Source organism: Aethalodelphis obliquidens, unplaced genomic scaffold (genome assembly GCF_003676395.1).
Source record: "Aethalodelphis obliquidens isolate GAN/ISIS:26980383/991018 unplaced genomic scaffold, ASM367639v1 scaffold53, whole genome shotgun sequence".
In the NCBI taxonomy this organism is placed as follows: domain Eukaryota; kingdom Metazoa; phylum Chordata; class Mammalia; order Artiodactyla; family Delphinidae; genus Aethalodelphis; species Aethalodelphis obliquidens.
The window spans coordinates 3881613-3898026 of record NW_020837997.1 but is presented as its reverse complement, the minus strand read 5'-3'; the positions used below and the strand labels follow the sequence as shown (position 1 = coordinate 3898026).

Sequence of the window (16414 nt, the reverse complement as noted above, 5' to 3'; positions counted from 1 at the left end):
GGTGATCCAGGGGCCATCCCATTGGCATCTTCTGCTTAGTCCCTGCACCTCCTGTGACACCCCGTAGCCCCCAACCCCCAATCACTCAGTCCCTAGGACACAGGCAGGCCAGTCTCCAGAGCGTTTATTCTCTCCTGGTAGGGAGGGAGTAGGGGTCCAGTGGTCTGAAGGGCACAGGTGCCTACGTGTACCACCTGAAGCCATAGGTGGAGCGGAGAATCTCCTCGTTCGTGCGCAGCCCGTAGAGCTCGCCCATCATGGGGGTCACCCAGCGCGTTGTGTGGAACACAGACTCGCCTACCTGAGGGGACAGAAGGGTATGGGTGGCGGTGCAGCTAACCCCTTAGGCCCATGCAGCCTGCTGGGACCCCACCAGGCCTGGCAGCCACTGTGCCTACACCCAAAACTGCCTTCCCCTTCTGGCACTTGACACCCACTACCCCTCGGCCCCAGGCTTTCTGTGGGAGGCTGCGTTTCTGCAGTGGCCTAGACCCCCACCCTCCCTGCTGAGGACCCACCTTCCAATCCGGCACGTCCTTCATGATGATCGCCTCCTCCTCCAAGTTCTCCCGAAGCATCTGGAGAACCCTGCAGGGACAGGGTGGGAGGTGGGGGACAGGCCTGACCACCCTGAGGGGCCCCTGCCGAACAAACCTGCCAAATGTGTCCCTGCCCCACCTCCCCATCACCTCCTGCAGCTTTCAACCCTGCGCATGCTGACCCCTCTTCTTTCCTTTCTTCCACTGGCAGACTCTTATTGTCCTCCTGCCCGGCCCCAATGCCCCCTCCTCCAGAAGCCCTTCCATTCTCTCTTGGGTCTCTGCTGCAAATCAAGTTTGGGGCCCTCTCCAAGGACGAGGGCATCCCCTGGAGCCACGTACAAGGTCATGGCTGTCGGTCCCCATGTGTGTTCTGGCCTTATCCCACGCTGCAGGCTGCAGCACTCAGGCCTGTAACCTCCCGACCCTGGCCCCAGCAGCACACCTCCGGTCCTTCTCTGCCTGCAACAGAGGCATCAGTGCAATGCGGGCCTCGAAGTCCTCGATCTGCAGGCGCCTGTGAAACCCCAAAACCAACACTCAGGTCAGACCATGGAGGGATGGGGGGCAGATGATGAGGCCCTTGGACATGCATTACCCTGGAAAGGGGTTTGGGGGAGAGGCAAGCAAGGGGGAAGGGCTTGGGCAGTGGGCTCTGCCCACTGACAGCCTGAGACGGGGGATGGGGGGGGCATGCAGTTGACACAGGCGGCGTCAGTCCACAAGACTGCTGGCTTCACACTTTCTTTTCAGTTCAAAACTTTTTTTTAAATCCTAAAAATAGCCCGGGCCTGATGACTGCAGTGAACTGTGGGGAACGTTCATCATGGGGTTCTGGACTTTACAAAATCACATCACTTTCACTGCAAGATAGCCGTGGGGGAGCAAGCATCATGGGCAGCTCCTTTCTTCTCCCTGCTTTTTTGGCATCTCCAAGCCACCAGCCCCATCTGTGCTGGGAGGTGTGGGGAGAGCGATGCCCAATGATGTGGCCCAGGGAGTGGCCTCCGGCCCTGTCCCCTCATCACCAGAAATCTCACAGCAGCACAAGGAAGGGTCTGGGTGAACTTCAGCCCCCACCTCAACCCTCCCACCCCCTCCCCATCCCCCAGGACCCAGGGTAGCAGCCCCGCTCCAGGCTGCTGCCCTCACCACAGTCACACACCATGGTTACTACTGGGTCCCTCTGGGAGACTGGGCCTGGTCTTGCCTGTCCAGTGTGGCGGCCCTAGCGTCCAGCACCCGCCAGGTGCTCCTGAGTTCACTCAACAATGCTGAGCTCCCTCCACCTGCTAGGCCTTCTCCAGCACCGCCTGTGCTGGGGGTGAGCAAGCTCAAGGTGGGTGCTAAGGACACAGGACACAGAGTGGGAGAGGGTGGAGGGGCCTAGCTCGTTGGGAGCCACTGAGAAGAAGCCACGTGGCGGGGCGTCCAGCAAGCTCAGAGGCGGCAAGAGTCCCAACCAAGGCCGTTGCAGACCTGGGTCCCTCAGGCCCTGTACGGCTGGCCCGGCCACTATCTTGCATGATCTGCTTTTTAAGCCTTTACATCACCATTGCCCGGTCACCACCCACAAAAAGACAAAAACCCCCTAAGAGAGTGCATCACGGGCCTGTCCTTCCACCTCCACGTCTGCTATGCTAACGTGGACCCTCGGGTACCCAGTGGTGGAGGTCAAGGGCACCCAGTAAACATCTGGCGGCGAGCTTCTTGCTTACTAGTCAGTCATTCCTTGAGGGTAAAGCCCAGAAATCGACTTGCTGTGTCAGGGCCTGCACCTACTGAGGCCTGAGGAGTTGACAAGGGGCCCCGAGGTACACTAAGTCCACAGGCACACGTCCCCACCCTCCCATCCTCACCAGCGCAGGGCCTACCTGCGTTCGCGGTTCCACTTCATCATGCTCCAGTACCCAAACAGCAAGGTCCCGATGCCCACGGCGAACATGCTGTAGCCTGTGGGGAGAGGGGGCGCTGCTCAGCACCTGCACATGGGACAGGCCACCTTGTCCTTTCTTCTCCTGAAGCATAACCCACTCACTGTGCAAATAGTCCAGTAACGTGAATGAGGGAGAAGGCAAAAGCCCTCACGAACCCCCTGCCAGAGATGGCCGGTACCATCTCTAATGCCTATTTTTTCAGACTACTTTTTTTTGTCTCTGTGGAAAGTCCACTGGCCCCCTCCCTTGGACACCCCCTCCCCCACAGCTGCAGCCCACTCTTTATCCCATTCACCCACTCTGCGGGCAGGGGCACCAGGCTGCTACACCTCTGCCCCCATGCCAGGGTTCCTGGAAGGTACAGGACGGGCAGAGACTATGAGAGGGCCTGAGGGCCTAAACGTTTATGGCTGGGTGGCCCTGGCCCCGCCACTGACTAGAAGGTCGTTTGGTTCCCTTCAGCCAGCTGGTCCCCGTGGGGAAGGACGGTGTCCATGCTGGGTCCCAGCTCCACGGAGGTCCCGGCTGCCTGGGCCACCTCCCTGTGTGCTGCCCACAGGGGGCTGGATGGGGCTGCTGGAGGCAGGCAGTGCCCTGCAGGGGCTGCCCAGCCACCCCCTGGGCTCCCAGGTGCTGCTTCCTCCCGTCCCAGTAGGGTGGATCCCCTTCCCGGGACCCCAGGAGACAGAGGCTGAAATGAATATTTACTGAGAACCCGTGGGCACCTGTGCTGTAATTCTGACTGACAGGCCGTGGGCCTGCTGGGGTCTTCAGGGAGGTCTGGACGCTTGGGGCCTGGCTGGGGCTGGCTCGTCCTGCACCACCTCATCTTTCAAGCCTCAGTCTCTCCTCTGGACAGAACTCGTGGTTGCTGGGATGAACTGACAAGCTCAGCCAGACCGAGCTCCATTTAACACCCAGTAAAGACCGGCAAATGGTGGGTAAAGCCACTTCCTGGGACTCGTGGGGGGACAAAGTGGGGGCTCTTTCTTCTTCAGCTCGTCTCCAGCACAAGGCTCCTCTGGCACCTCTGTTGGACCCAGAGATAAATGAAAAACTGGCTCAATTTTTTAATCCCTTTAGTTCAACCTGTTAAAAACATGAGCTCACGGTAAGGCACTTCCATGTTATGGGGGACAAGGTAGCGAGGGCACCCTGGTTCCTGTGCTCAGAAGTAGGACCTCTCCTGAGAGGGCCGAGTGCCCAGGACCGGTCCGTAGTGCACTCGTGGCTCTCCCACAATGGCTGACCACCTGTGTTGGGCACTCAACGTTCTTTCCATTGGGTGGGAGTGTTTCATCAGAGCTGCCCGTTATTTGCAACAGCTGCAGAGAGGCCCGGGGCTGCTTCTTCCGACCCAGCCCCAGGGAAAAGACTGAGAGACTGTCTTTGTGAGGACCTCTTGCCCTCAACATTGGGCACCCATGTGTGGGCCCATCTGTAAGATAAATTCCAAGACTAAGGTAAGGTGGCCTTTAAGATGATGCAGCTCTAACTCATCTATTCCTCATTGACAGTGGTGAGGCCGAGGCCCCAGGCCTTCAGGGGGTGTCTGTGCCTCCAGAGCTGCCAGTCTGGTGGGACAGGCCAACGAGGGGCATGCCCAGAAGGGGGTGCGGGCCACGTGTAAAGAAGACCTGAATGAATAGAAACGCATCCTGTGTTCATGGATCAGAACTTAACATTGTTCAGATGGCAGCACTCTCCAAACTGAGCTACAGATTCAACAGTCCCCATCAGAATCCCAACCTTCCTGGCCCCCGCCCCCCCACAGAAATTGACAAGCAGATCGTGAAATTCATATGGAAATGCAAGGGACCAGAATAGCTGAAACAATTCTGAAAAAGAAGAACAAGGTTGGAGGACTCTTCAAACTTATCACGCAGCTGTGTGTACAAGACAGTGTGCCCTGGCATAAGGATAGACATGTACATTGATGGAACAGAGCTGAGAGTCCAGAAATAAACCCTCACATTTATGGTCAATTGATTTTGGACGAGGGTGCCAAGATAATTCAATGGGGACAGAACAGTCTTTTCAGCAAATTGGACCACTGGATAGCTACATGCAAAAGAAGTGTGCTCCTTCCTCCCTCCATACACAAAAATTAACTCAAAATGGATCAAAGACCTCAATGTACTAAGAGCTAAAACATAAAACTCTTAGAAAACAGAGAAGTCATTCTCTGTGACCCTGGATAAGGCAATGGTTTCTTAGATATGACACCAGAAGCACAAGTGACAAAAGAAAAAACAGAACTGGACTTCGTTGAAATTTAAAACTTTTGTGCTGCAAATGACACCATCAATGAGCTGAAAAGACAACCCACAGACTGGAAGAAAGTATTTGCAGATCATATACCTGATAAGGGAATGGTATCCAAAATATATAAAGAACTCTTAAAACTCAATAATAAAATGACTAACCACCCAATTAAAAATGCATAAAGGATTTGAACAGAAATCTCTTCAAGGAAGCTATACAAATGGCCAATAAACACATGAAAAGATGTTCAACATTGTTAGTCCCTAGGGAAATGCAAATCAACGCCACACTAGATACCACCTCACACCTACTAGGATGGCTAAAAGTTTTTTAAATGGAAAGTAATTAGTGTTGTCCAGATGCAGAGAAATTCGAACTCCCGTACATTGCAGGTGGGAACGTAAAATGGTACAGCCAACTTGGGAATAGTCTGGCAGTTCCTCACAATGTTAAATAGGGAGTTACCATGTGACCCAGCAATTCCACTCCACCTCAGAGAAAGGAAACATATGTTCACACAGAAATCTGTACAGGAATGTTCACAGCAGCACTGTTCGTAACAGCCAAAAGGTGGAGACAACTCAAATGTCCAACAAGTGGTAAATGGACACACAAAATGTGGTCCATCCATACAAGAGTATTATTCAGCCATAAAAAAGAATGAAGCACTGAAACACTACAACATAAGCATTAAAAACGTGCTGAGAAGTCACACAAGAAGGACACAGAGTGAATGATGCCATTTATATGAGAGGCAAATCCACAGAGACAGAAAGCACTAGCTTGTCAGGGGCTGGGAGAGAATGTGGAGTGACTGCTAACGGGTAGAGCATTTCTTCTTGGGGTGATGAAAATTTTGTAAATTTAGATCATGGCGATGGTTGCATACCTGTGAATAGACTCAAAATTGGTGATCTGTACACATGAAATGGGTGAACTGTATGGTATGGCATGTGAATCTCAATAAAAATGTTAGATACCAGAAAAAAAGAAAGGGCCACTCACTGGGTGCAGGTGGGAGTGGAGAGAGGAGAGCTGGGGGTGAGAGATAAAGGGAAAAGGTGGGGGTAGCAGTCACTTCGGTAGCAGCATGGATTAAAGGCGGCCTGAGCCAGCTTGGCATGTTCTGGGATGTTGGCACTGAGTGGGCCACGCAGAGAAAAGGGGAGTCGGTGCCAGGCTTGGGGCCACAGTGCCTTGACAAGAGCAAGACTGATTGGGAGAGGGCAGCTGTGGATAAGGCTGGAGGACAGAGGACAAGGGCAGGGTGTAAGACAGACTGTAGGGCCTTTGCATTTACTGTTCCCTCTGCCTGGGGAAATCCTTTTCAGAGAGGTCCTTTCGCCCATTCTGGCTAAAGCAAGCCCCAGTTATCCTAGGCCTCGGCACTGACCATAATGGGAAATTATGGAGTGATGTGTCTGTCTCCTCAGCTAAACAGTGAACTCCTCAGGACACAGCCCAGCACCACGGATGCACTTAACAATTACTAAATGCAGGTACATAAATGAAGACCACATCCCAGAAAGGAATGTGGTCTTATATTCCTCACCCCTCTGCAACCAGGAAAGACTGGGGTGGGTCTGTATGTGCTGCAATGAAAGTTGGTGTCAAGGGCTGTGATGGGAGACCCAACCCCAACTGGTGGTATCTGAGGCACACGGGAGGCACTGCTGTATTATTAACTGATAGAGGACCGGGATATGGGCCACATTTGTCACTTAAAAATGAAAGAGATGCTGACTGTGGGAAGCCCAGGGAGACCCAAGGGCTAGGGTCCTTCTGCAGCCTGGTCACAGAACTGTCCATGTATAAAAGACCTCATGTCACACACCCGAGAAGTGCACTGACCTGGGTGTCAAGAAGAGACTCAAAGATTGCTTTATATTTGTTGAATCTAGGAATGAGTCTAGAGTCGAGTGCCCATGTGGTGCCAAATCTAGTCTGTAACCTGTTTTTGTATGTCCCTCGGGCTAAGAACACTTTTAGGTTTGCAAAGTTGAAAAAAAAAGCAGCAATAGTGGATAAAGACCATCTGGCAGAGAAAGCACGAACTATTTAGCCGGCTCTTTACGGAAAAAGTTTGCCAACCTTTGTTCTGGATTAGAAAAAAGCCAAGAAGGGGCAGGAGAAGACCTGAGTTTTCACCTGACAGTAACTTTTCTACTGTCTGAATTATAACTTTTTTTTTTTGAAACCATGCCCATGAATTTTTTTGCTTTTTAATTGAGGCATAATTTGCACAACATGCGCATGGTTAAATGTAAAGTTCAATGACTTGCAACAAAGTATTCATTCTTAACTCGTTTTACATTTTTTGTATTTCTCTGTTATCCTTGGGTGCAGAGTATGGGCGCCTTTTACTTTCTCGCTTACATTTTTTTGTGTTAAACCCAATAAAAAATTTTAAAACGTTACTTAGAACCCTGGACAATTTTAAGAACACATAATTCTGGGATAGCCTGAAGTTGGGGGCCACCAGAGAGGAACCACTGCACAGAACATCTTCTCTTTTTCTTTTTTTCAGACCATCTTTTAAATTCCCTCGGTATTCCGGGTTTCGGCCCCAGCTTTGCTCTGGGTGGCCCCGTGGGGAGGTCGCATCCTCTCTCGGGCCTCAGTTTCCCCACCTGTGAAACTGGAACGTGACGGAAGGATCGCGGCGCGGGCTAAATTAACCTGTTTCATCAATTGTAAAATGGGAATAATTAACGGGACCGACCTCTTGGGCTGTTCCGAGGAGGCAAAGGGCTTAGTAAATGCTCGACAAACTGCAGCAGTTGTCGTTATTGTTAGTACTGAAGCTGTTGGGGATCCTGGAACTCCGCTTCCCGTCATATGGAGAGGGAAACTGAGGCCCGCTAGACTCCCCGGCGTCCCGACCCCGCCGAGGCACCCAGAAGGCCCAGACCCTGACACCCCGGCGCAGGGCGACACTGACCCGACAGTCCCCGACGCGGAAGGTTCCGCTTGTAGTCGATAGGGCCGTAGCCCCCCAGCGGGGGCATGTCCTGCTTCACCTTCGACGCCGCCATACTTACAGGACCCTGCACTTCCGGTCGCGGGAGGAAGTTACGCAACGGCGGCCAACGCCATAATGAGTGTGGCGGAAGCTGCCGCGCCGGTCTCGCACACGGCTGCGAAACCTAGGGCGCTGGTGCACCTACCTACCCCGGTGCACCTACCTACCCCAGTGCGTGAGAGAGCTCGGATAGCTGGGCCCGGGATCGACTGCACGCCCCAGCTGCGGCCGTAGAGTCCTTATTTTCTCTTCTCCCACACGGGGCGTGGCTTAGTCGGTGTCAAAGCCTGCAGCCCGTCCGGTCGCCAGGGTCCTTGCACCAAAGGACCACCCATTCACCTTACCTCTGGGGCGATGTGCAGGCCAGTTAGAAACCCTCAGATCTCTTCCCCATTTTCTCCCCCTCGGGGGGCCCTGTGGGCAGCCCAGGGCTTCACAGGGTCAGGGCTGAGTACAGAAGTTGGGGGACGGCTGCTACTCAGATTCGGACTCATGAGGAGCCGCCCCAATCCCAGGCACGGATTCCACTCCCCGTGGTGGTCGGGACTCCTTGCTAGTGTCCTCTCATCGGGAACTGGACCATTCAGCGTGATCATGAGTCACAAAGCCCTAGCTAGGGCCTTGGGGGGCACCACGGGGCGGGGTCTGGGGCCCCACCCCGAGGCGGGGTGACGCCCGCGTTCACTTCACAAGGCAGAAATTGTTACCTAGGCAATAAAGGGCACCGCGGCGGTGGGGGCCCGGGAGTGGGCACATGGGGGTGGGGGTGTGCAGGTGCCAAGTGCCATGGGTTAGGCCCGAGATAGGAGTCCGGCCGCCCACCGACAGCAGCCGCCTCCTGCTCCCCACGCGCTTCAGGCGCCACCATGTCGGGCGACAAGCTTCTGAGCGAACTCGGCTATAAACTGGGCCGCACGATAGGCGAGGGCAGTTACTCCAAGGTGAAGGTGGCCACGTCCAAGAAATACAAGGGCCCGGTGGCCATCAAGGTGGTGGACCGGCGGCGCGCGCCGCCAGACTTCGTCAACAAGTTCCTGCCACGCGAGTTGTCCATCCTTCGGGGCGTGCGGCACCCGCACATCGTGCACGTCTTCGAGTTCATCGAGGTGTGCAACGGGAAGCTGTACATCGTGATGGAGGCGGCCGCCACCGACCTACTGCAGGCCGTGCAGCGAAACGGGCGCATCCCCGGGGGGCAGGCACGCGACCTCTTCGGGCAGATTGCCGGTGCTGTGCGCTACCTGCACGACCACCACCTGGTGCACCGCGACCTCAAGTGCGAAAACGTGCTGCTGAGCCCTGATGAACGCCGCGTCAAGCTCACTGACTTCGGCTTCGGCCGTCAGGCGCATGGCTACCCCGACCTGAGCACCACCTACTGCGGCTCGGCCGCCTACGCGTCGCCCGAGGTACTCCTCGGCATCCCCTACGACCCCAAGAAGTACGATATATGGAGCCTGGGTGTTGTGCTCTACGTCATGGTCACCGGGTGTATGCCCTTCGACGACTCCGACATCGCCGGCCTGCCCCGGCGTCAGAAGCGCGGCGTTCTCTACCCCGATGGCCTCGAGCTGTCTGAGCACTGCAAGGCCCTAATAGCCGAGTTGCTGCAGTTCAGCCCGACGGCCAGGCCCTCCGCGAGCCAAGTAGCGCGCAACTGCTGGCTGCGTTCGGAGGACTCCGGCTAGAAGCCGGGGCTCCCACCATTCCTGCCGCCCCGAGCACTGCGCAAGCGCAGCGCACGCGCAAGAAGAGCGCTTCCGGAGTTCCGCGAAGCCGCCGCGCGACGCTGCGCACCCGCCCTTTCCTCTGCCACTTCGACGCCGTGGGCGGCAGTCGACCCCGTTTGGAATGCAGCTCCTCCGCCACGATCCCAAGAGAAGAAGCTTCCTCGGTTCACCGAGGGAAGGCCCCCGGGAAGGGGCAGGACGAGAGGAGAGGGAAACGTTGCCCCCGTGCGGAATGAGCGACCGCTACACGGCCGGCAGTGGCTGCTTGGAGAAGCTGCTGGCGAGCGGACGCGCGCGGAGGGCGTCTGTCCACAGCCAGCCGCGCATGCCGGTGAGGGACGGCGCGCTCCAGGCGCTGCCCTCCTTGGAACTTGGAATAAACTCGCTCTTTCTCGCACCTGGCTCTAGCGACGCCCCCTTTTACGGAGCTGGGGGGAGGGGATCGCTCCCTGGGAGAAGGCAGGCGCGGGCGCCCCATTTTAGAGAAAGGTTTGTAGAGGTTCTTGCTACAGGTCTGAAAAGGGAGTTGGAAGGATTCGAACCCAGACCTTTCGGGCTCCCCATCTTGGGCAGACTCGAAGGGGCTTTGGAGTCGTCCCCGGCGTCGTAATGCTCCTGGGAATGGAGGTGCTGGACTAGGGAGCAAGAACCCCAGCACCCTTCTGGTGTTTAAGGATGGTACAGCAAGGGGCGGGGGTCGCCTGTCCCTACAGAAACAGCATTTGCAAAAGAGAAAATTGATGCCCACACCGGTATCACTTGCCCAAGAACAGCCAGGATTTGCACCTAGATATGTCTGAAGTGGGGTGGGGAGGTGGTGGAAGCTCTCCTTAGTGAGGGTCCCTTCTTTGGTGAGGGTTAAGAGCTTCGGGGAAGAGTCGAGGGTGGGGCATTTGTCTGAGGGTTCATTCTTTACTCTGTTCATTCATGCATTTTTTTTGAGCGCCTGCTGTGTGCCAGGCTCTGGGACTCAGCCAAATGGCTTGGATTCATCCCTGCTGTCAGTGAAGGGAGCAAGTGAAAAGTAAAATAAAAGAATGGCGTGAAAATAAAATAATTGTAAGTTGTTGCTAAATGCCAGGTGGGGGTGAGCAAGGAGGGACTGAAGGGAACGCCATTTGAGCTGAGCCGGGAAGGAATCAAACACTGGAAACAGCAAAAGGAGTGTTCCAAGTGTTCCCAAGACAAGATGGAGCTGGTGTGTTTGAGTAATGCTAGGGACTCCTGTAGCTGGAATGGAGGGGGAAAGGAGGTGGAGAGGTAAAAGGTGTGTGTCTGGTATCTGGAGAGGGACCCCACAGGGCCTGGGGGAGCTTGGGGGTTATTTTGCCTGTGATGAGGTTACTGGGTTTGGTGACAGTGGCTGTTGTCATTTGGGGTGTATGGGAAACACCTCCCTAGGCCCTTCCTACCTGCCTCCACCAGAGCCCCACAGTACCTGAGGAGGGTGGTCATTTATGGGTCTGACCATACCCCACCCCTTGCTCCCTCACCCTCCATGGCTCTCAGGTGTCCTTGGGATTGTGTGCCACCTCTCCCCTCACTCCCTTCAAATAGGCTGTGGCCCCAACCCCCTCATTTTGCAGAGGAAGAAACAGGCTAAGAAAGGGGAAAGGACTTGCTCACTCAATAAAAGCCACATCCTTCTCCCCTTGCCCCTAAGGTCCAGCCACACTACTCTCCTTTGTCCTCAACCTGCCTTGCTTGGTCTCACCTCTGAGGCTTTGCACAAGCTGCTCCCACTCCCTGCACCACTTTTCCCCTCCCTCCCTTCACGCCTAAAAAGGTCACCTCCCGTGATACCCCATTCTTTCCCTCCTCACCCTTGTCTCAAGGTGTGATCCCAATGCCTGGGGCATGGCACATGCCTTTTTCTGTCCACTGATTGATCTGTGTAAGCAATGGGCCTGGGGTCCTCCTGCCTCACGGCCACACCCACAACTCAGTTCAGAGGGGACAAGGTCTCAGGGACCAGGGCTGGTGTCCCATTTGTTAGCTGGATAAGATGCATGAGACTTGCCCTCTGTCCACGGAGGAGCTTGTGCCTAATCCAGCAAAGACTCACTTGAAGGCTGGCCGTGGAACCCCGGAAGCGGGCTTCTCTCAGCCAGTGTCGGGGTGTGGGGCACCAGTCATTATGTGTCACGGGTGGAGGACAGGGTTGCGTTTAATTTCAGTCATGTCTTGTACCAGTTCTATGCCTTGCCCAGGCTAGTCATGGCCACGGGGGAGGCTGGAGGCAGAAATGCCCCAATAACAAGAAACAGCAAAATATATAAGTAGGGCTTCCCTGGTGGTGCAGTGGTTGAGAGTCTGCCTGCCGATGCAGGGGACGCGGGTTCGTGCCCCGGTCTGGGAGGATCCCACGTGCCGCGGAGCGGCTGGGCTCGTGGGCCGTGGCCACTGGGCCTGCGCATCCGGAGCCTGTGCTCCGCGGCGGGAGAGGCCACAGCAGTGAGAGGCCCGCGTACCGCAAAAAAAGAAAAGAAGAGAAAAAATATATAAGTAAATAAAAGCACGTAGGAAAACAGGGTGACATTTACTGCACATTGGAATTCACCAAAGTGCTTACAAGTCTCATTTTTGTGAATAAAATTTTGAAAGTGTGTCAACCTCTGAAAACAAATTTTCACCAGAAATTATTCATTTCGGAGCCAGCCGGGTGGCTCCCACCCTCTGTGCTTAGAATCTAAGCACATCATGTCCTGCAGCAGACACCCAATGCCGTGCCAATCCAGAAAAGCCCACCACTCTGGGGTGGAGGCTGGTGATGGCTAGGAGCCAGGCCGATGGGCAAAACCCACTACATTCTCACTGCACTCCCCCAGCGCTGTGGGTAAACGGGCCACAAAGCCCCAGGTTCTGGTGGAAATGGAGGCCCAGAAGCAAGGGTGCGGAACCCAGTTAGGGGAAGACTAAATACCCATGACAAGTGAGGCCTGAAAGAAGCCCAAGAAGCAGGTGTCCTCTCCTTTCCTTTGCCTCCCCGTCAACCAAGCACCCTGCTGTCCCTTCCCAAGTTTCCAAGCTGCCCCAAAGCCGCGACAAAAACGTGGGATACCAGGGCTGAGGGGACGAAAAAAAAATACAGCCAACACATCATCCATTTCTTTTTTTTTTTTTTTGATCCATTTCTTTATTGTCCTTCAGATTCTAAAACTTCCTCATGACACAATGTATAGCCATTGATTCCAGCGTCTTTGTTTACTGGAACTTCTGTTCCGGTTTGGTGGGAGATTATTTTTTTAAACATTTATTATCAAAGACTTAGAGTCACAATAAATACAAGTGACAATCTCCTCCCCCCAACCAAAACAAACCACCTCCCAAATACCCTACACTAGTGTGACTATTATACTTTTCTTTGTTAAGGATTATAAAACTTTAGCTGTCCTTTAAGAAAAAAAAAAAGCTCAGTCCAAGTTCTTTAGGCAAACGCCACGTGCAGCATAACTAGGCATCAAAGAAAAACCCTATGGCAGAGCAGCAAGGACTGTCTTTCCCATTATTTACACCCCTGTGATGATAATGTATTATTTATATAGAAAACTCCTCCCCGTGTCTCTCCACCCACAGGAGAGTGATTTGTGGGACACAGGAGCCACAGGATGCAGCAGGGGTGTACTGTCGCCTCTTTCATTCCCTCTGCACTGGAGTGAGCTTTTGCTTCCTGAAGATCTTATAGTACAGACAGGACCAGAGCCGTGCCCTGCCCCACCCCCGGCCCCCACTCCCCGCCTCCCGAGGAGAGGCCACTGTTGACCTTGTCAAAGGTGTGGGTCCCAACAGTACACATGGGACGCCGAGGACTGGAGTCCCCATGACATGGTCAGGATGGCCAGAGCCGTGGGCAGCTCCAAGTGGACGCACAGTTATCTGTGAGAGCATCCACGTGCACACTCGGGCCCACACAGGCAGCCACTTCAGTTGGGGAAGTGAGCTTGGTGAACCCCACACCCGAGTCCACAGAACAGCTGACGTTTTGAATAGTTTCCAGTTGCCATCGGGGGGTTCCTGTCACAGATTCCCGGGCAGTTACAATTGTCATTTGGGACTGGAGGCTCCCACATTCTCTGGTTCTCCTGGGAACCAGATCCTCTCAGCCTACAAACTCCCAGAACTGTAGCCAATTTTGAGGCGTGGGCTTTGGGGCTGGGAGAATACCCTTAATGTTAATATCCTTCCCGTATTCAGAGAGGTATTTAATGCCTTTTCTTGCGACATTATAAATTTCATCACAGAACCATGCACTTGAGGCTTATAGAAGTTACACTGCAAAGGGGAAATTAAAGGGAAAAAGGGGGGAGATAGAAGTTTTGAGACAGTAGAAATGAATAAAGATTAAGGCATCTCACGTTCTTGACCCCCTTTTAAAAAGCTACATTTATGTCACAGTATGTCCTACTATGGGAATGTTCCTGCAAATGCTGGGCTGCAGGAGGCAGAGACAGGGTCAGGGCCCGGCCATCCCATCCTCCGCCTGTGGTGGTCAGTTTGTACTGAACTCACGAGGCCTATTCAACAGCCTGGAGAAGTCTGGCCAGGTGAGGTGAGGAGAGGTGGTTCCTGAGCATAGTGGAGAGTGAGGTTCTGATGGGGACGGGGCTCGGGGCCAATGCAAGTGGCTCAGTTTGAGCCCTGGAGTCACAGACCCAGTCAGCCCCCGCGGGGGTGCAACAACGATGGTGCACCCCCAGTGCAGAGGTGACCTTGGCCCAGACGCCTGAGTTGCTGCATAGGACTGAGGTCAGTTTGCAGGGGAGGCCAGCGGGCACTCCTTCTTGGAGGATTTGGAAAATTTGGCCCATGTCATTGAACAGAGAGAGCTAACAGCTCAGAGTAGTATAAGACAGGTATTTATTTGCCAGGCACACAGAAAAATGAGAGGAATAGAAATGCTTGCATACTCTTGATTTTTTGGTGTAAAAACACACCCTTCCCCGCTCCCCCACCCCTCCTGAAGGTCAATTTCCCCTTTCCCCCAAATCCCTGGATCTTGGAATGAAAGCCACCCTTCTCCTGCCCTCCCCTCCTTCAGCCCATCTACATTATGTACTCAAAAATCAATGAAAAATTTAGGATTTTACACAACAAAAAATTAGAATGCTTTGGAAAACTAGTTCTACGGCATGTCAAAAATGTCCTCTAAACACTGATAGTCACACAACATGGGGGGAGGGGCGCGGCGGCGGTTAAATGAGCCTTTATTAGAATGTTGCAGCAGTGTATTCGAAGAAGGTGGCCCTACAAAATAAGGATTTTAAATTAAGTCCCTAACTGCATGGATAGTAAAACCAGGGCTGGGGCTGAAGTGAGGAGCAGCATACCCCATCTACACACGCGTGTGCACATACACATGACACCCTCACACCTGCACAGAGCTGGCCCATGTGCAGCACACACACAACAGCTTCTGCCTTTCCTCATGGACCGATTTTTAAGGAGTGGGAGAAACCAAAACACAACACAACTAAAAGCAGACCTGATCCTTTGTAAGACATTTCTGTAGACTCTAGGGGCGGGGGCTTAAAAAAAAGAAAAAAAGTCTGAAGGCAAACCCTGGCAGCATGGCCCTGCTTTAAGGGAAGGTTCTAAACTAGACCCAAACATGAACCCTGAAGTCTGGGGTGGGGGTGCAGGGGGGCCTCCCCACCCAGACACACCTGACAGAAGCACAGGCCAGGGCTTAGGATGTTGTCCATCAAAGTAAGTAGGAAAAGAAAAGGATTTAATAAAATAAACCACCACAACAAAAAAACACAACAGCCAGCCCCTCCAACTTCCCGCTCAGGCTCTGGATGTTGCTGCCGATTCTCTCCTCCCTACTCTGTTGACGGTTCTCGGCTTCCAGGATCCCGGGCTCTCTGGCTGGGTCCGGGTTGCAGTTTGTTCTTCTACTTAAGTGTGGAAGGTCGGGGGTCTCTGGGACGAGCAGCAGCAGAGGCCTTCTGCTGGAGCAAGGGCTGGGTGGTCAGAGGCCCACCCTCCAGGGCATGGGGGCCGTGCGTGGCAGGGAAGGTCTGCACGGTTTACATTAAACTCCATCATCGTGAGGTGATTTAAAAAAAATCTGTCAACCTAGAGATTGCCATGAAGGAAGGCAGTCAAAGATTAGGAGGCTAAGACAGAGGGAAAAGCAAAAACAAAACAGAATGCTCCGCTCAACTTCAGAAGCCCCGGGCGCCATTGCCCGAGCGTGTCACAGTGTCTAGGGTGAGCCGTCCATGTGCCCTTCAGGGGGCCGAAGGAGAGGGCGAGGAGCAGAACCAGCCCCCAAGGTCCGCTTTTCTGCTGGTGTTGGGCAAACTAAAGGCAAAGAAAGGAAGAAAGCCCATGGGAAAGGTCCCCAGTAATAATCCTGGTCCACCTGTGAAGTGGTCCCCCCACGTCGATGAGACTTTGCAGCCAAGATCGGAACTCTCACTTCCGCAGCGCGGCCGGCGCTTACTCGCCCTCTCGGGCAGCAGGGTGTCTTCCCGAGTGGAGGGTGGTGGGGCCAGGTGGGAGGGAGGAGGGAGCCTGTTCTCCACTGGGCCCGGCTCGCACTATTTCCACGTGGCCGACTGGGGGATGGAGCGTGGCGGGATCATGTCCAGGAGGTACTCCCGCTGGCGGTCCACAGCTGAGGAGGTCTTGTGCACCGTCAAGCTCGGGCTGACAAATGCAAGGGCCCCGCCTGCAACAGAACAGAGCAACAGGCCACAACAGCCCCAGTCAGGGGGAGGCTCCTGGGAGGACCCCAGCCTCAGCTGGGCCCACTGAGCAAAGGTGGTTCAAATACCAGCCTTGAAGCTGAAGAGAATTTAATAACTCAATCGCTTTTACAATGTTCCCAGCCTCTGCCATGGTAACCTTACACGTGGGGCAATAATCAGAGATCCTGTCATCTATCGGAACTATGAAAACTGAGTTGTTTACTAC

At 54.1% G+C, this 16414-nt stretch overlaps 3 protein-coding genes across 11 annotated transcripts in view; 1 reads left to right on the top strand and 2 right to left on the bottom strand.

The window, feature by feature from the left end:
- Positions 1-107: 107 nt before the first annotated feature.
- NDUFA13 (NADH:ubiquinone oxidoreductase subunit A13) lies at positions 108-7869 on the bottom strand. The gene is made up of 5 exons (XM_027084832.1): positions 7683-7869; positions 2414-2492; positions 985-1056; positions 519-588; positions 108-301 (listed from the first exon to the last, which is right to left on the bottom strand). The coding sequence occupies exons 1-5, from the start codon at positions 7774-7776 to the stop codon at positions 182-184; spliced, it is 435 nt and encodes a 144-aa protein (XP_026940633.1). The 5' UTR covers positions 7777-7869; the 3' UTR covers positions 108-181.
- A 286-nt stretch (positions 7870-8155) lies between these two features.
- TSSK6 (testis specific serine kinase 6) lies at positions 8156-9586 on the top strand. The gene has a single exon (XM_027084831.1). The coding sequence runs from the start codon at positions 8630-8632 to the stop codon at positions 9449-9451; it is 822 nt and encodes a 273-aa protein (XP_026940632.1). The 5' UTR covers positions 8156-8629; the 3' UTR covers positions 9452-9586.
- Positions 9587-12603: 3017 nt separating this feature from the next.
- Positions 12604-16414, bottom strand: part of GATAD2A (GATA zinc finger domain containing 2A) — a 100993-nt gene continuing 97182 nt past the window's right edge. For 8 of the 9 annotated variants that reach the window (XM_027084822.1, XM_027084829.1, XM_027084823.1 and 5 more), the window contains exon 13: positions 12604-16169. In XM_027084822.1, the coding sequence (XP_026940623.1) occupies positions 16039-16169 (131 nt within the window). In that variant the 3' untranslated portion in view covers positions 12604-16038. The remainder of the gene's footprint in view (positions 16170-16414) is intronic. The other variant, XM_027084830.1, reaches the window with a different exon arrangement.